The sequence below is a fragment of the Phyllostomus discolor genome, chromosome 13 (genome assembly GCF_004126475.2).
Source record: "Phyllostomus discolor isolate MPI-MPIP mPhyDis1 chromosome 13, mPhyDis1.pri.v3, whole genome shotgun sequence".
In the NCBI taxonomy this organism is placed as follows: Eukaryota; Metazoa; Chordata; class Mammalia; order Chiroptera; family Phyllostomidae; genus Phyllostomus; species Phyllostomus discolor.
The window spans coordinates 1,191,026-1,210,573 of NC_040915.2; the positions used below are offsets into that span (position 1 = coordinate 1,191,026).

At 53.5% G+C, this 19,548-nt stretch overlaps 1 protein-coding gene across 1 annotated transcript in view; it reads right to left on the reverse strand.

Moving 5' to 3' along the window:
- The window catches only part of GFPT2 (glutamine-fructose-6-phosphate transaminase 2), a 38,902-nt gene extending 20,023 nt beyond the window's left edge, over positions 1–18,879 (reverse strand). Inside the window, exons 1-6 of the mRNA XM_028527997.2 lie at positions 18,742–18,879; positions 7,532–7,639; positions 6,788–6,886; positions 6,171–6,296; positions 2,788–2,846; positions 2,002–2,136 (exon numbers count right to left, since the gene is read on the reverse strand). Of these exons, the coding sequence (XP_028383798.2) occupies positions 2,002–2,136; positions 2,788–2,846; positions 6,171–6,296; positions 6,788–6,886; positions 7,532–7,639; positions 18,742–18,748 (534 nt within the window). The 5' untranslated portion in view covers positions 18,749–18,879. The remainder of the gene's footprint in view (positions 1–2,001; positions 2,137–2,787; positions 2,847–6,170; positions 6,297–6,787; positions 6,887–7,531; positions 7,640–18,741) is intronic.
- Between the last annotated feature and the right edge of the window lie 669 nt (positions 18,880–19,548).

The following is a 19,548-nucleotide window of genomic DNA, read 5'->3' on the forward strand; positions in this document are numbered from 1 at the left end:
CCGAGCTGAACGGTTTCTGTGAACCAATGCATTAGAACACTGCCTGCCGTGCAGAGAACCCAATAGAAACATGGGTTGATATTATTGCAATTATTATTTCATTGAGATGACTGTCAGCTGTCCTCTGTGCCTTGTTGGTTTGTACAAAGCAGAACTAGAATCCGGGTCTCCTAACTCAAGACTCCACATGCTCTTTCCATGTAAATCTCTGGTGCATAATTCTCCCCTACATTCTGACCATCCTGCACTAATGTGCCATGACCCTAGCAGACTCTGGTTAGGAGCGATCAGCTATAAATCTGGATTTCCACATGAAATCCCCAGGGTTTGGTACCCCGGCAACTCTAAGACCCTGAGCAGCCAGTGCACTACGACCAGTTTGCCAACTCAGTCACAAAGCCGGAGTGACCCCACACCTGTGTCCCCAGGCCTCTGAGGGCCCTTCACACTGCCCAGGACGCAGGGGCGCCAGGCAGACCGTGAGCAACCTGACATTTGCCCTGCAGGCCTTGTCTACTGTGGTGCTTTTTTACCTTTTTCGTCTCATGACACACAAAAACTACTAAAATTCTGTGACACGCCAAAAATTGTTTTTTTACCCATCTGACAAAAAAATAGGTATAATTTTGATTCATTCATACCAGATGGCTACTGCTCTGTTGACTGCTATCATTTTTCATTTGACAACCTAAGGGAAAAGAGGTCAGTGCCCCTGACTAAATAGGTACTGCATGTGTTAAAAATCCTTGTGGCACACTGCCTGAAAATCTCTGGTCTGCAACAGAGCGGGACTGAACAGAATACGCCTCTCATTCTCTGCCTGAGAGACCTGTGTTGCTTCAGGTAAGAGAAGTTGCTGAAGTTGAAAAGTACCATCCTTGGGGAGGTATTTCTGAAATTTAAAATCACGAATGGAAAAGAGGAAGTACTGTCTGCAAAACAGTATTTCCTGCACGTTACACAGTACATTCATTATACTTGACGCCTGGGCCAGACTCTCATAAATATGCCCACTAAATTATAACCCCCCAAATGGGAGTCGCAGAGCAAAGGGCTCTACCGCAGACTTACTTTTAAAGAAAAGCTCTGAAAGCACCGAAGGGTGATATGTTTTAAAACACATTGGTGGGGCCGCAGCAGCCTCTGACCCCAAGTGTGGTGGATTCTTGGCCTGAACACTGTCCCCAGGCTGTCCCCACAGAGGAGGAGCTGCTGGGCAGCCCTGATGCCCAAGAGGCGGGTTCTGGGAGATCTGGAGACCTCTCCTCCTCCCCCACTATCCACAGAGGGGACTGGGTCTGCTCCTCCTCCTCCTCCAAGTAGGGACCTCTTTTAGATAATTCCCTCAGCGTAGGCGTCTCAGCAGGCCCTTTGTTCTGTGGGCCCAACTCTCTGGGATACCATGAATCTCTCTCTCCTGGATCACTCCCTTCCGCACACAAAACTGATCTGACGTCTGTCTCAAAAACAGAACCCTCCTCCCGAACTGCAAGCCTCTCCTGGCACTGGGCCATTTCTTTGCACCCTTCCTCTCCAGTCAGACTTCTGGACAATCTGCACCCACACCCTTCATGTCCTCTTGCTTCCTGCCATCCACACATTCAGGAAGGATGCTGGGCCAAACAGCACACAAGAGTACAATTCTAAGCCAACATCAGTGAAATGCACCCGAGGATGCAACTAATGGTGCAAACAGCCCAGCTGAAAAGAAAACAGTGGGAACGACCACCCACCACCAAGTTCTTATGTGCAACCTGTGGCCCGGGGGGGGGGGGGGGGGGGCTGTCAGTTTCAGAGGTGTTAAAAGGAGGCAAGGCACTTCCATTTGATGTTTACCACCCAAACCTCAGAACTTCTCCAAATATAACAAGGATGTAACATCTTAAGGCCAGGTGCTATAGACGAGCCAGCTTGAACCCTCAGGTACTTGGCACAACTCTGTGTGATAAATGCTCATGTGAAATGAAGGGATGCTTTAGACAGGTGGGACTTGTAACTCACCAGCTGCTGCACGACTCTCTCGACCAGGGTTGAAAATGTGATGTCCTCGAACTCTCTGTTGTCGAACACGTATTTGATCAGCTTGGCGATGGTCTCCGTGTCTGTTTCTGACTCAAACTCATAGCCTTTGCTTTCCTGGAATATTTGGTTGAACACAGGGTCAGATGATGGTCATTGCGAAACGCTGGCCTGGGCAGCTTCCTCTCCTCCCTTCTGACTTGCCCTCAGAGTCACTTAGGGAGCGAGCAATAAAAATGTGAAAAAGATGAGAAATGTGTACCAGAATCACACAGCGCAACAGAGCTGAGTCACTCAGAACCCCTAAGAGGGCCCTGCCTCTGTGGCCTGTCCCTGCCACGCCTTTGGACGTTGCAAAAGCACAGCAGTCAGAGTGATCAAATGAACTGCGTCAAATCCACCCACGTCCCAGCCAGCGCCACAGCCTTTTCCTCCCTGAGACGCTCGCCATCTGCCTTCCTGCCCCACATTCCATGTGGTGTGTGGTCGATAATTTAGTGCAGACACTATAATAGGAGGAAGTGCATGTTCTTTCAATTCTGTGGCTCTGTGGTGGCCCTCGTGGGCATGAATGCCTTGTTATCTCCTCCAGCAAGATCTGAGGTAGCGACTGAGCTGGGGCTGAGGTTTGTGTCCAATGTGGTGACGTGGCCAAGAGTGGCTCTCACTCGGCTCCACCTTTGCTGCTGGAGGGAAATGAGCTGGCTGGCAGTTTCTAGGAAGACTAAGACCATGTGACTTAGACATTACCCGGGAGAAGTATCTTACCAGAAATTTCCTCAGGTCTTTGTAATTTGTGATGATCCCATTGTGGATGACCACGAATTCTGGAAGAAAAGTTTAGTCAAAGAGAGAAAGGCTGTGAAGGAGTGACACTCAAATCAGATGTGAGGGGAAATCATTTGGGAGCTTGAAACCGTAAACACTGCTCCTGCAGGGATGTCTGTTAAGCAAACGTCTCTCACAGTCACTGGTGCTGACATCTGCTGTGACTACCCTTTCAACCTGAGGAAACATACCTTCCTCTTTCAGGAAAAATCCTCCAGCAACCTGAGCACAGACAGAGCTCCACTCGTGGTCTACACTGCCACCACACAAGCTTTACTATTTGTGTTGATGGGGACGATTAACCCTTCACTACCCAGAAACAATTCCAGGAATTCCCACTGGCCCAAAGAAGTCACAGACAAGTAGTCCACACATGTGCTTCTGTTTGACCATACTAAACTGTAAAAAGATTAGCGCTAAGCCCTGGCTGGTGTGGCTCAGTTGGCTAGAGCATTGTTCAGCAAACTAGAAGGTCACAGGTGTGATTCTCAGTAAGGGCACATGCCTGGGTTGCAGGTTCGGTCCCGTTGGGGCATGTGCAAGAGACAACCGAGTGATATGCCTTTCTCTCTTTCTTCCTCCCTTCCCCTTTCTCCAAAATCAATACGCATGTCCTCAGGTGGAGATAAAAAAGTTGTTTTTTTTTTAAGATTTGATGTGAACAATTTCAAGTTTTCACTTAAAAACCCTGGCTTTCTTAAAGGAAAATAACCAGCAGTTCCAGCACCCCTGGGCACCCCACAGGCCTGCGGGGCCACGAGCACGTCTCTCTGAAGCGTTGGTCTGTTGCACCTGCACCTCCCGACTCCAGCAGCAAACCGCTCCTTGGGGCTGCTCCCTGTGCAGGCTGGGGGGTGGGGGGAGGGCCAGGGCGGTCCCCTCAGTTGCCACTGCACACCTCCATACATAGTTGAAGCCAGCCTGAAAGCTTTTCTGAGCAAGTGACCCTTTTTCCCCTTTAGCCTTGATAACAGAAAGGCACTTTATTATCCCTGAGATTCAATAATTCCACCAGGATGTGTCCAGATGTTGGGTGTTCACCATAAGTATTGACCGTCCTCATTCAGTGAAACTCTGGATCTCCAACTCAAGTTCTTCTTCAGTACAGGACAGGTATTTCCTGTTACATCTCTTAAAACCTTTTCCTTTATTCTTTTTTCTTTTATTTTTACCATAATTTTCTCTATATTTTTTTAGAGGACACGAATAAAAAAAGCCGCTTTCAGCAGGTGCACTAGCCCAGCTCACCGGTGTTACAGCTTCCGTGTGTTTACCGCTCCACTCACTCTGGTCCCTCCTGGAGACAACGGCTGGGCCTCTTCCGCATGAACTGCCTCCAGAGTCACCCCCTCCTCGAGTTACTTCCACATCTACTGTGACATTGTCTCTTACACTATTTTCTTAACTTTCACCTCAATTTATTGCCTTCTCGGCATTTCCTAGAGCCTGTGTATTCTTTGTGAAAACTCCTTTGTATATTTTCCTTGTGCAGTGCTGTTGCTGGGTGTTAGCCTTCTTTAAAAGCATGCTCTCTAGCAGTCACTGATGAATTGCTAAAGAAATTTCACTAGTCTTTTCTTACTTCCCATGTTGTTTTGTTTTTAATTACTCATCCTGAGTCAGGGCAGGCGTTTCCAAGTTTGGGTGTGGGGGGATCTCCTGGGAGCCTCCTACTTGGTGACGCAGAATCACCGTCTGCACTGGTGCGAGGCTCGCCTCATCACCTGGGTGGGCAGGGGGCGTGTAACATCTCAGGGCACATGAGCCTGGTACAGCGTCTCCTCCCCCAACACTGCTGCTCCAGGGCCCAGCCCGTGTCCGGCTCGGCGTTCATCTGGATGTATGTTCTGGGTCCTCAGCACCCTGGGGTCTGCTGTCTCCCTCCTGGGTACAGGGTGCCTGTCCCAGTGGTGGGACGCCCTATGATCCTATGGACAAGATGCAGGGAAAAGTCCCAGCAAAAGCCTCACTGTCTGAGACTTTGACCATGTGGACGCACGTGCAGCCTGGCCCTTTCACGCCCTCTAGCTGCTCTGCTGAGAGGGGTGCGTGGGGTGTCCTGTTTTGCAGAGGAGGCCTAGCTTTCCATACTGGGCAGGAAGGTGCAGCTCCCTCTGGTGGCCCCACTTCAGGGAGGATTCATTGCAGTGAGTCTTGTGGAATGCTCAGCTAAATGCCTGTAATGAGCACGTCTGATGCATCTGTCCCTGCTCTGAGGCAGGGCTTGGCAAGAAGCTGCACTGTGCCAGGGGGTCTCAGTGACCTCCCAGCTGTCTCCAGAGATCACTCTCCCTGCTGGACACCCTCCTCCATCATGCCCCACTGTGCGTCTTTGGGGTTCCTGACCTGACCAGGCCTAACCTAGAACGGGGACCCTCAGGAGGGCCCAGGTGACATCTCACACCCTTGCCTGGAACCCTGGGGGGAGTCAAGGGCTTGGCCCTCTCTGCAGTTCACATGTCTGCTGTGTCCTATTGTAAGAGGACTGACCACCCTGGGGATGACCGCAGAGCCCCCAAGAGCTGCCACTGGGAGCCCCAGAGCAGCCAGTCCACCCCATGAAGGAGGCGGGGCGTGATTAGGGGAACCAGGGAGTGGAGAACTGTCCTGGGGGTCCAGGCAGGTGGTGAGGACCCATGAGCCAGGGCTGGCTTACAAGAGCAGCTAGGAGCAGTGGGAGCCCGGAGCCCACAGCCCACCAGAGGGGCTGCCGTGAGCAGTGGCTGTGTCCTGCTCTGCGACAGGTCCACTGTCTGTCGGTGGGCATGCAGGGGGTCTGTGAGTCCAGTTACCATGGCTTCTAGTGCGTCGAGGGAGCCAGAAGTCTGGATGTTCCCAACCTCCATTCTCATTTTCCATAAAAAAGCTAAGTGAGCCGAGTCAAGGGCTCTGCTGCTGGGGGAGCTCTGGGCCTCCACTCACTCGCAGCTTCTGTGTCTCCCAACCTTGGGCCCTCAGCCGCTGAGGCCTCCGTGCGGGGCCAGTTGGGAGCAGGCACTACAGACCCAGTTAAGCAAGGGGACACCGTCCTCTCCCCACATGCCCAGACACCGCGGTCCTGAGTTTTGGAACAGCGTCTAGTCCCATCACCCCTTGTGCTGCCAAGTCCTCAGGCTGGGTCCCCTAGAGCCTGCAGAACTCTCAGGAAGTGCCTTGTTTTCCTGGGGACAACTAGGGGGCCAGCACACTGCCCTGGGGCCAGGCTGACATTGCCTCCCATCTGGGGCTGGTGCCACCAGTTTGGGTCCCAGGGATGCCCCTTGGCGGCGGGTGCGGACTAGCTTGGCACAGGCCAGGCTGGGAAGCGAGGCCTTGGTACGTACCGTTGCCTTTGTCCGATCGCTGTGGGTGGCTGTTGATGGCGCTGGGGGCCCCATGGGTGGCCCAGCGTGTGTGCGCAATGCCAAAGTGGGTCTCAAACTCCACCTCCAAGTCCACACTGGCTTGCTCTAGATGGAAAATAAATCTGTCTGGCACACTTTCACAATAAGCATCAACACAGGAGTAAAGACATCAAGGTGGCGTTGCTCCATGGAAACACATCAGCACACCCCACCAGTGAGCCCTTGGCCCCCGCCCTCCCGGGGTTTCTCTCAGATGCCTGCTGTTGTTCATACCACGTTCATCGGTAACCCAGCTCACTCCACCGAGTGCGTGAACTTACTTTAAAATGAAACACATATTATCTCACTACAAGTGGAAAAGCAGTATCACATTCCAGAAAAATGAAAATAAATGCGTAAATACCAACTTTAAAAAAAAAAAAACACATTTCTTCACACACCACTGGCTAACCGAAACCATCCCACACTCTGGGCAACACTGTTCTACACGGCGGGCTCAGACGAGCCCGTATTTCCCATCTCCAACACAGCTGGAGTAAAGGGTTTCTGAGCAACGCACGCACGTGCTGCCCGCACCCGGCGTGTCTCCCACTCACTGTAAAGCTCTTCGTCCAGGGCCTTGACATTCCCTCTTTTTTTGACCAGCTGGATGCATCTTTCTTTGACATTGCTGTCATTTCCATCGATCGCCACACCTGCGGGGGAACAGGAGTTTCTGTACTGGAGGTTAAGGTTCGTCTCCTAATCGACTCAGAAAGAGAAGGCTGTGACTGTGTGCCTGAACTTCTGGGTGGCCACTGGGGAGCCCTGGGGACAGGCACCACCACACCTGCCACGGAGGGCAGGGTGCCCTTAGGGGCATGTGCCCTGCTGCCTACGCCAGTCCTCTGCTGTAAGTGTCGAGCTCCCCTTCACCAGCCGGCCTCCTGGTAAGCACCCACCAACAGGGATGTGGAATGACAGGCCCGCCTTGCTCCTAAGGGGGGTCATTAAAAATGGGAAACAGACCAAGTGCCCACCAGCCAGGTCGTGGGGGACGCCCAGTACGGGGCTGTGCAGCTGCTCAGGAAGACCGTGAGGAGGAGTATAGGGTGACAGAAAGTGTGAAGTGAATGAAAAAAAGGCGTAAAAGGACAAAATGCCACAATCACGATGCAGTGAAATAAAAGATGTCCATGTGTGACCCCGACCCCGACCACAGCAGGAGGAGGAACACGAAGACGCCCCACGGGGCACGCGGGACTCGATATCTTTTGCCCTGTTTCTTCCCTGGGCTTTTCTAGGTTTTCAGATGTGATGAGAGCGTCCTTGCCACGGTGGAACCCGCAGGGCTGACCTACCTGCCGAGTCATAGCCTCTGTACTCCAGCCGCTGTAGGCCTTTGAGGAGGGTTTCAAAAATCTCCTTCCTGGTGCGGGGGACTCTGTAGTTCATGTAGGCAAAGATCCCTGTCAAAAGAGAGGACACCATGCATTTACCAGTCGCTGGGGTCCTGTTTGGAACAGGGGCTGGGCGTGCAGATTCAGACGGCCCTGCAGGAGGGCATCCGGGCTGCACGCAGAGGAAGTGGCACACTGCCCTCCACTTCCGGAAGGCCGCCGTGGGCACCTATTCCCCTGTGATAAAACGACTCACGGGGCACCTCACACAGCAGGTGACGAAGCCCCGCCCACCCCTTGGCCTTGCCATTCCACCAGGGAGTTTTCCACGGACGTGCTGGCAGGAGATGAGGCTCTCACAGCAGCAACGTCTACAACAGCAAAGATCAGCAAAACCACTGGACTGCCCATGGGCCTCTGGGAGTGCCCCCTCTCTCTATGTGGACTCCTTGACTGGCACAGAAAGCACCTGGGGGGAGTTGTACGGAGGCCACAGTAGCCTCCCGAGGCCAGTGGGATGGGCGCTGCGGCCTTTGCTCCACTTCCTGCGCAGCCCTGCTACTTGGGCCAAGAAACACCGCCTTACAACAGCAGGATGAAAACCATCTCTGGCCCTAGAGGATCCGTATCTCTAAGGGAGGCCCATGGCCAGGAAGATTTTGTTTGGCTTTATTTCCTTTGTTCATATTGCAAAACCGTGTTTTCCTAAATAGGAAATAACAGTCGTCATGTGGGTTCTTTCCAAAGTCCTCTACTCAGTCCCATGCCTGAGACCGCAGACTTTCGGTCTGTCTCTGTCTTGCCCTGCGAGTGCACCCTCCAGTCACCCCTCTGCCCTCGCATCCTCCCTGCCCACCTCAAAGCTCAGCTCCAGCTCCCCTCCCAGGGCAGGCTTGTCTAGGCCTGGGCTCTCATGTCCACAGGGCCACTCCAGTGCTCTTACATCCAGGGACATCTGTACCCCCTGACAGGGACACAGGCTGGCACTCCCCTCTTTATATTTATCACTGCATCTCAGCACACAGCCCTTGTTCAAAGATCCTGAATGGGTAGTAATTGGTGAAGCAATAGTTCAGATCATGAAGAAGTTACTGGGCTTCTGGCATATTTGTAGTAGCTCATCTTATTGAGAGTTCACCCTGTGTCAGGCTCTGGGCCAAGCATTCCCACGGAGGTGTCAATCAAAGCTCACAGTAGCCTTAGATGTCAGACCTGCTATCACTCAGATGCCCGTGAAGCTGTGACTGGGCCAGAGTCAGGAGCAGAACCAAAGGGACCTGACTTAAATGTTCCCAGCACTAGGGGGTGGGTAGGTGTGTGATTGGTTTGCATGAGGACAAACCAATCAAAAGGTTTATTTTCCCAATTTTAATTCTGGAAAAGAAGATGCCTACCCAGAAGGGTGTCCGGTGGCTCTCCTGATAATAGAGTCCCTGGAATTGTATTTCAACCATAGGATTGAGTCTACTTTCCCTGTCCAATCAGAGCTGTGCAACTATATCTCAATCAATCAGAGTAGCGCCAATCTGACCAGTCTGGAGAGTGCTTTCTGGACCAATCAAACTGCAAGGATTTAGAGCCCTCATTTGCATGAGGACAAACCAATCAGAGGCTGGGGAGGACACTTGTGTTTATAGTCCACTCTCTTCTGGTTTCAAGAGCCTGCCCTTTCCACTGAAGACTTCCCGATGGGGGCTGAAACACCACCAAAACATCCCACTGGACCAGAACGAGCAGACTGTCACAGACCAGTGCACATGGGTGTGGAGCAGAATACACAGACCAAAGCCCAGCAGAGCTGTCTGGTCAGAGAGCGGCCTGGCCTCAGGGCCCTCTCATAGCCGCGCTACATCATAATTGAACAGTGACACTCTGGAGCTGTCTCACAATCAAACCGTTTGCACTCAATGCAATTTCTGTCTTCTCTGCACTCCAAACTGGGGATTCTTGTTGGCATCGAATTGATGCCAACGACCACTGATGAACAATTTTTTATTTTTTTTTTATTTCTCCAACACTTTTCTGGGATAATGAAACAGTCTGACCAAGATTAAAAGCCTGCCGGATAGTTGCACCCCAGTGTTCACTGCAGCATTATCCACAATAGACAAGACATTGTAAGTATCTACTGGCAAATGAATTGATAAAGAAAATGTGGTACATATACACAATGGAATATTATTCAGCCATAAAAAGAAGGAAATCTTGCCATTTTTAACAACATGGATGGGCCTGGAGAACATTATGCTAAGTGAAGTCAGTCAGAGAAAGATGTTCTGTGATTTCATTTATGGGTGGAATTTTAAAAAAATAACCAAACACACAGATATGGAGATCAGATTGTTGATTGCCAGAGGTAGGTGTGGGAGGTGGAGAGGTTAGGTAAAGACGGTCAGAAAGCACGCACTTGCAGCTATATGATAACTAAGTTCTGGGGATGCGACGTGCAGTATGGTAACTCCAGTTAATACTTCATCGTACATTTCCAAGTTGCTAAAAAAGTAGCTCTTAAAAGTTCTCATAATAAGGAAAAAATCTTAACTGTGTGAGGCAATAAATGTTTAAGTAATCTTATTGTGGTAATCATCTTATCAAATCATCAAATTATTATGCTGTACACCTTAAACTTATACAATGTTATGTCCCTTCTACCTCAATAAAAATGGAAAATCTTTTTCCAGAGATGACCCTAGGGAAGGACAGCGTTCTTGAGGACATCTGAGGACTGAGTATGACTACACACAAAGCCCCCGTAACATCTCCAGCTGATTGAAGTCAATATGGTATCCCTGAATGGATGATTAAATTTTAATGAAATGAATGTGATATTCCTAAGCAGTAAGTAGGGCCAACTCACATGAATAGTTAACTTGCTAAAATTTGTCTAGACACACTCGGTCAAAAATAGGTTACAAAATTAAATGGTGCTAAAATAGTTTGCATTCTTATGTACTGTGCGTTACTGTATGCAGGACATATTTTTGCACCCCTCTGCAGGCACAGAGTTTATATTTAAAAACATGCAAACGGTGCTTTCTGAGCAGTTACAGGCAGTTTCTGTTGGGAACGGCACAGGCAGCTCTGACGGCCACTGTTCCTGGCCTCCTGGCCACCTGAGCTCGGGCTTGAGGCACTGAACAGAGGCTGGGTGTGCAGTGCCAGCGCCTTCCCAGCACAGCCGCCTGCTGAGCACCTGGGGAGCGGGGGCGCACGCGCTGCCCCCACTTCATACCTGAACGCGGCTGGCAGGGGGATGTATTGTCACTTCACTTATGAAAAAGGACAGTTACCTTTTAATGGAAACATTTAAAAAAATGTTAACAGATTTATTGGGAGATAAAGGTCACGTACCATAGTGGTTTCCCATTTAAAGTGCAAAATGCTATGGTTTTAGCCTATTCACAGAGTTGTACGACTATCAGCACCATCTATGTTTAGGCGGAACTTTTAGGAACATTGATTTGCTTCTTTAAAAGTTCACAGAGTTTTAGCTCCCCTGGGGAAACATGATCAAATTCCACCCAGTTGTAAAGACCACCTTGCTCCGGGAAACCATGAAGGAGGGAGCAACTCAGGTTAATTCTGTAGTCTTTCAAGGGGTGAGTCTTTGCTGGCCTCCTGGAAATTGTTCTAGCATTGCACCTGCACCTGGAGAAGAGGAGCAGGCAGGCACCGCAGCTGGCACAAAGGCCGCACGCCAAGTCTGGGAAGACTTTAAATCTGAGATGCTTTTACAAGAGCGCTCTGTGGTGCTGCTCTCCGATCCACGCTGCCCCCGCCCCCCATTCCCTCCTTCTGGGCCAGACTTCACTCTGAACTCACGTCAGGCACGTACTTTCTTCAGGGGGCTCTGGCTCTCAGATCTGGAGCAGCCTCCTTGGTGGGAGTGGGGGCTGCTGCCACAGCCCCCGTGGGCTGGGACAGTGCAAGGTTCCTCCTCCTTGTCCTGTCCTCGGGATCCCCAGCTGTGTCCACATCTGGCCTGGGGGCTCAACAGCCGTGAGGGCACTGTTTGGGAGGTTCCTGTGGTGAGGGGCTGCCAGGGGCTGCTTTTCAAGGCCTTTGCACAAGGAGGCGTAAATCTAATTTTCAACATAAGCCTGTCTTGCAGACTGACATCTGTTCAGTGAGTCCTTTCCCTCACTGGGAGCAGCCTCCTCCCCTCGCAGCTCACCCTCTTGGCCGCCCCTGCACTCTCCCGAGGTGAAGTGAAGAAGGGAGCCTTTCCATTGTGCTCTTGCCATTTTTTAAAAATAATGAAATAAAAGAAAGCTGCCTTCCCTGGTCTTTCCTCATGTGATTCACATCAGAATTCCCTGCTGGAATCCCTTCCATCGTCCACAGTAAAGGAAAGCCACCACAAGAATCCATTTTTTACCTCTGAGATCAGTAAAGATCAGCTTGACAGTGAGAGTTTAAATTCATGCACCCTGTTGGAAAGGCAACTTAGCTCTCTCTCAAAATTGAAAGGTGCACATCTGCTGCCCAGAGCGGCTATACTCCCAGGACCACCTCCGACAGACACCTCTGCAGAGACACCAGTGTACTCCCATGGAAGGAGCTGCTGGCTGCTGTTTGTGGTAGCTGAGGCCTGGGGACAGCCTGATCCCTGGTAGGGACCTGGTAAGTGATGGCGCAGCCACACGCAGGGCCACTGAGGAGCCAGGGGCTGGCCGCCCTTGCAGGAACGAGGTGAAGCTGTCCGCTCTCTCAGAAAACAAGCCACCTCTCCAGGATATGTCAAGAGGAAAATGCAGACTATACAACGTGTGTGAATTATGTGGGGTCAGGGGAGACACGGTATTTCTGGGAGAACACACAAAACACAGGACCAGTGTCTGCCTCCCGAGAGGGCACTGGTGTTAGGGTGGAAGACTCTCCCCACTGCACGTGAGCTCTGGGTGTGGTTGGGCTATCTCAGCTCCCGCACACTCGTTTAGCGTGTGCCACTCTGCATGCGACTCAGAGTGGAGGCCATCCAGCCCAATCTGACTCCACTGAGTCCCTGGGGCTCCCTGGCCCTGTGCACCTGGAGGACAGCCACCCGAAAGGAGAAAACACAGTCTGAGTATACCTCCCAGTATGTGAGAGGATGTGTTCTGGGTCACCCACCTGCGGGCCTTGTCTTTCAGGCTCACCAGCATGACCGCTGAAGGTACAGAGGGCAGTGACTAACGCCGGCAGCCAGTGCTGAATACAAGTCTCTGAACCCTGTGGAGCCTTTGCAAAGCCCTGGGGATAGTCAGTGCCTGCTGCACAGTGAGAGTCCTGAAGAGGAGCAGGTGGGAGCCTCCCTCCTGGCGGTGTGAGTTGCAAGTGCAGGGCGCACGGAAACCCTGGAGAGAGGGTCATCCTAACACCCAGGGTGAAATGCAACCACTGCCAGTGGTGTAGCTCTTCTTAGCTTTCTACTGGGGAAACGATGATTACACCAAATGAGTGATTAGGCTGCAGCTTGGTCAAGGTTCACTTATTGATTATCCTCACCTGAAGACACTTTTTCATTACTGAGAGAGGGAGAGGGAGAGAGAGAGAAACATTAACCGGCTGCCTCTTATATGTGCCCTGATCGGGGAATGAACCTACAACCCAGGCACGTGCCCTAATGGGATAGAACCCAGAACCTTCAGGTTTGTGGGACGCTGCTCAGGCAACTGAGCCATCCAGCCAGGGCTGGTCAAAATCAATTCATTTCTAAAACATTTCTGTGGCTCATGAAGGCCTCATCACCATGCTAGGGCTTTCAGGTACAGGGCACCTTGCGGGGTGGACGGAGAGAGGCCAGCACGCCCAGGCGGCAGAGGGGCTGGGGACCTAGAGGCTGGAAGGGGCGGAGCTCCTGGGATGGCTCCGCCCACAGGCGGCTCACCTCCCACTGGGTCGATGCTAGCCTTCCGCACTGCACTCCCCCTCTTTAAAAAACCACCGAGACCCTGCGTGTCGCCTACGTAGCACTTGCTTCCTGGTCTTTTGACTGACTCTCCACTGGACTGGAACCTTCATAAGGCTGGAACACACCTGTCTGTCTGTCTGTCTTATTTATCGCTGTATCCCCAACCTTAGCCAAGCACAGTTTAGGTGCTCAGTAACTACATGCAGAAGGAAGGAGGGAAGGAAGGAAGGGAAGGAAGGAAGGAAGGAAGGGAAGGAGGGAAGGGGGGAGGGACTGGGTGCAGGGGATCAGAGCAGGCGGCCTCTGAGTGGGGCCTAAGACAGCCCTGCCCGGCCACGCACGCACGGTGGACCTGCTCTCTGGAACCTCAGTACCTGCCAGGGGGAAAGGCCGGAGGTGGGCAGTGGTGAGCCCCCTGAAGGTCAGCCCCTCTCACAAGGGCAGTGTGGCCCTGCCAGTGGCTGGGGTCACCCCAAGACCCTCAAACACAAGGTTTATGTCCCCATAAACCTGCCACCATCCTGCCCCCATGCACTGTGATGACCCCAGGGGCAGAGTGAGGAGACCCTTCTACATCAGGCCCTGGAAGAACCCCCCAAGCTCTGCTTGCAGAGGGCACAGAGTCAACCACCACCACCAGCATTTACGGGGAGTCCCCACACCCGGACTTCCAGAACCACACCTTATCTGACACTCGCAGTGCCCTGTGCTGAGTCTGTGACTTGCAGGGACAGACAGGGCATCAAGTCATTCCCAGCCACTCTGTCTGACTGCAGGTGCCCCCAAACCCCCTGTTCAAACCTGTCTTAAAATCCTGCCCTAACCCTGGCTGGCGTAGCTCAGTGGATTGAGCGCAGGCTGCGAACCAAAGTGTCCCAGGTTCGATTCCCAGCCAGGGTACATGCCTGGGTTGCAGGCCATAACCCCCAGCAACCACACATTGATGTTTCTCTCTCTCTATCTCCCTCCCTTCCCTCTCTAAAAAATAAATAAATAAAATCTTAAAAAAAAAATCCTGCCCTGAAGGGCAAGGCCATCTGGCACAGAGGATACTTGGCCTGAGGGAAGGTGCCCACCTGGCTCCTATGGATGACCTCTGACCTTTCCTGGGCAGGTTTGGGCCATGTTGACAGACCCCCCCCCCCCCCGGCCCCTGGGGGCCCCCAGTGCGCCACAGGGCCCGTGACCACAGCATGGCTGGCTCCCACTGTATCCCTCCTAGGGCACCTCCATCTCCAAGTGACAGGTCATGACAATGACCTCATCAGAAGAACACCTGGCCAGAAGTAGGGGTGCTGAGCTTCTGGAATCTTCTCTACACCCCCTGGAGTGCTCAGGGTACAATAGCAGGGGAGGTTGTTAGGGGCCTGGAGGATGATCGAAGAGGTCAAGTTCGCAGTGGGCTGGCTAGGGACCACATTCTGATTTGGCTGTAGTTTTGGAAAACACTCTCCATCTCTCTGGGCATCGGCTGTGAATAAAGCACTGCCCCCACTGTGTGTGCATGGCTGAGAGCCAGCCTGTTCCATGCACAAGCTGGGGCTGCACTGGGAGAGCTGCGCTGCCACCCAGCCAGCAGAGGGCCCTTCCCAGATGAAGGGCACACATTCCACCACCATCCCTGCTTCTCAGAAGTGAAGCATCTGACCCCTGCTTTTCAGTCCATGAGCCAACTCCAATGCGATACTACCATCAGTCCCAAACTATACTAGTCGTTGCCCAGAGAGAGGAAATAGCCAGTTGGATTTGGGCCTTATAAAATTCCTGAATATCTGTGCCTGTGAGTGTGAGAGTGAGTGTATGTGTGAGTGTGGCCTACTGGGGGCGGTGGGGCTGTCTCCTCTTCTGTCCAAGGACCCCAGGAAGGGGAGGCCACTGGGCCAAGTGCAAGGGCTGCAGAGGAGTCCTTGGTGTCCTGTCCTCACTCACAGACTGGGGAGGCCACTTTCTTCCTGCAGCAGGGACAATTTCTGCTCCATCCTCTCAAAGGGGAGCAGAGGTCCTCACACACTGGCTCAGGGCCCAGAGGGTTGGCCCCTCTGGGGACAGCCTTGTGCTGCCTCAGGCCACCTTGGGACTCCAGGGGTTACAGTGAGGGCACCAGGGAAGCCCTAAGATCGCAGGAGCTGGCTTCTGGCAGAGATCGCGGTAGGCAAGGCATCTCCTTGTCTAATAAGGAAGCTCCTGGTGTCCTGGTCAGGTTAGGGGTTCACCAACACCAAAGGGGAAGGAACATACACTCTAGATTGTGAATAAATAAGTATTAGTCTTATTTATGCTGCCAACATTGGGTTGTAAAAAAAGCCAGACTTTATTACCAGTGAGAGGAACAGTTCCATTGAAAATGAGAAAGAGGCAGATGCTCAGGTTAAATTATTTAATTGTTTCTGCACTGAATTAATCTTCGGAATTTTTTCCCAAGAGTATTTGTAGCCTCAAGTTATCTCCCTTCCTAAGTGAATGTTACTCAGTATAAACATAATTCCTTAGTTAAAAGTATCCTTTACTAATGCTACATCACAAGATTTCCAGAGGTGTCTCAGAACTTGGGAACCCCAGAGGAGTGAGGCTGCCCGACGCGGGGGGGAAGGCATGGTGGTAGGGTAGAGGGTGGCCGCCAGCCTGAGCCCCTGCTCCAAGAATGCCCAGGGGAGTCCCACCACTCAGGTGGTGGCATGAGGGAGCTGGTAGAACTGGCCCTGCAGATGCAACTATGCACCTCTCTTCCCCACTCCATGCTCAGGGACCTCACACTTATGCCCTGAGATTAGCCACAGTGACAGTATTTCTGCCATAGAAACCAGCAGACCCAGGAGCCAGTCATTAAGCATTTACCTGCCCATCGCCGAGTAGTGGGTTCTGTGTCCTGAGTCTCCTATGGCTTAAAGAGGTACCAAGCCCAGCTACCTGAACCCAGGGTCTGTGCCCCATGCACTCCAGCCCAGGCCCTCCCGAGACATCCTTCCACAGATGGAGCAGGAGCGTCACATGTGATAGGGCCCTGGAACAAAGGTGAGCTCTCGTGGAGTCCCCTTATCTCCTGGGCTGCCATCTCTGCTGAGCCCCAAGGCTAGATAGATCCTGTGCACCTGTGTCCTGAAGACCACTGTGCAAGCAAACAGACCTTGGGGTGGGGGGGTCCTGGCCTCTCTTGATTCTGGGCAATGAAGCGAGGCTTGCTTCCTACAGGGAAGGGATGAGTGGGAAGGGCACACACATGTGTGAAGGGCAAGAGCCGACACAGGGACTGAAATCACTTGGTCAAACCAGGTGTGTTATACCAGTGAAAGGCCGGTGTGTAGAGGACACCTAGGCTCTTTCCGCCTGCAGCACATCCAGGTTGAGAGCGCTGAGCCCAGGGGACTCCAGTTGTGTGCGGGCGGGGATGCGGGAAACATTCCTGTGACCGTGGCTTGAGCGTCTGGGACTGGCCACATGGGTGATGGCAGATCAAGGGTGGGCCACGGCCAGCCCAGAGAAAAGGCCCCGAACTCCTCCTGCTCAGACACAGGTGTGCAGTCCTCTCCAGGCCTCAATTTCCCCAAATGCAGAATGAAGAGGGTAAGTGGTTCATTCAGGTGCACCTTTACAACTTCTGCCATATCTCTGTACTAAACGAACACACATTTCTTCTATGTGTGTCTGTAAAATCGACTATATTTTTGAAAACTTAAATGAATTCATTACAAAACAGCCATAAAAGGAAACCCAGTACTATTTGCCAAACACACACAGACCACAATCCGAACAAACCAGACCAGTGCATTCAATTCTAGACGGCTGTGTGCTTGGCACGTGCCAGAGAGCTGCAAAAGACACAGAACACCTGGCTGAGCCTTTCCTGGCTACTGGAAACGGAGCCAGCCTCCCCATCAGGAATTCCACAGCGGCTCCGGGACTTCCCTGAGCGCCGAAGGGTGGGTGTGCCCGTGGGTGAACCAGTGTGGGGCACAGGGAGTCTGGGCTATACTCGAGTAGCCCTTTAAGAAAATAGAACAAACTCTTGGACCCTCCTAGTGCACTACTTTGGCTCTAAGACCACCAGTTGGCCCAGGGCCTTGAATGCCACACTGACAAATCCAGTGGGTTTCTGGCAAAAATGCCACCTTTGCCTCATCTGCTTCCCCAGAACTGCCCACAGACAGCCCTCCAAATCACAAAAGATGCTCACAGTCCAGAGAGCCTCACTGAGGGTGCAGGACTGAGACTGAGGCCTGCCTGGGCTGGGCAAGGCTGCACCTCAAAGCCTGCTGCCTGCTCCTGGGTTGGTGGTTCCCTTTTCACTTTTTTTTTTTTTTTCCAGGAGAGCCTGGCCTCAGAAACAAGGCCTGCACAGACTTCGGCCCAGGGCTCCCTGCGGGTGCACCCCACCTCGCAGCCCTCGGGAAGCTAGACAGAGGCCTTTCATGGCTTCAAAAGTTCCACCAGGTCCTCCAGCCACAGGAGGCTGGAGTGGGTAACTGAATCCTACTCAACGAAAAAAAAAAAAGGCACAGTGACCTTTTGTCCCAGCAGAAGTTCCCAGCTTTCTCCTCAGCCAGCGGAGGCGGCACAGCCAGGGGAGTAAGGAATTGCAGATGTGCACGCGGGGCCGCGCTGCCTCCCCCATGGCAGGGCTACCTTGCCGGACAGCTGCGGGTCGCAGCGGTATCTAGGAAGCCCAGAGCCAGGCCCCGCTCCAGTTCTGGACCCGCTTCAGTTCTGGACTCGTCCCCCGGCCCAAGGCTCGAGGTCATTGCTGCCTCTTCCCTGCGTTCCAGCAAAGAGACAACAACACGGAATCAACATTTCTAGGGACAGGGGTTCATGTTGGGACGTGAGGAGGGCGCGCTGGTCCATGTGGAGAGCACTAGGGGCTGCTCCAGATGCTGCCAGGACTGCGCAGGTCGGGGGTCACCTCTCCTCGGTGGGCTCGGGGCACTGAGAGCCAGTTGGGGCATCCCGCGCCCGGGATGAGCTCCGGTTTCGTGGGAGACTTGGGGCAAGCAGAGAAAAGAGCCCTCTCTGCTCTGGGGGTGCAGACATCACTATGTTGCAAGCGTCCCGGAGCCGGACAGAACCAATTCCCTCCCCTCTGTGATAGCCTCCACCAAGTGCAAGAGCGGGATTGGGCACTCCCCTCCCCCCACCACCCTGGGACACCCACTCCGGGGAACCAGTCCCATGGACGCCCCCATCCCTCGACGCTTCCTGCCCCCAGCAACCCATTCTCGGGCTCAGGCATTGAGACGCTGGGACGCCCGAGTCCGCGCCGCCGCGGGGAAGGGGTCGCACTCACCACACATCGTGGCCGCTGGTGGCGTCTTCGCGCTCCGGTCTCTGCGCTCCTCGAATACTGCGCACTCGGTGCACGCTGGCGCCCGGGGTGATGGCCTCCGGCCCTTAAAGCCCGCAGCCCTCCGCCAGGGGCGGGGCTGAGGCGGGGCTTCCTCCCCTCCCCGCTCCCCACTGGCCCCCGGTTGTCGTGACGACGGCCGGGACTAGGCCCCTGGAGTCCAGGGAGCTGGCGAGAGGCGGCTCCAGGCGCCAGTCCGGTCGGGGAGAGCAGGCGTCGGGCATCGAGTCCTGAAGCCGGGCTGGGAAGAGGGGGAGGGGGCGACAGATTCGGCCTCAAACGCCGAGGAGCGCGGGGCCTTGGGCAGGTGCTTGTTTCTCCATCCGTGAAAGGGGATGACATCGGGACACGGCCCTGGCACAGGGTGAGGATTAGGACGGTCCGAGTAGGGCGTGGAGCACGTTGCCAGGCGGGACACGCGGGTTCGGGAGGTGCGCCCCCTGGCGGCCAGGCTCTTCAGGGCACCTGAGACCCGGCACCAGGTGGCCTTCAAGCTGTTCCCCGCCCTCTAAGCAGAGAACTCCAGTGCCTGGAGTTCTCTGAACAGATGAGAAAACCGAGATTCCTCAGAGACAGAAAGGGACTTTGACAAAATGGGCGGTGGAGGCGGCGGTAGGATCCGAACTCGATCCGAAGAGGGGGGGTTCCCGGATTTCCCGGGTCCAGAGCCGAGCTGGAACGACCGGGGAAGCTGCCTCTTGGCTGCTGTACGGGCACGCTCGCACCGGGCGCGCTCCCCCTCCCCGGGGG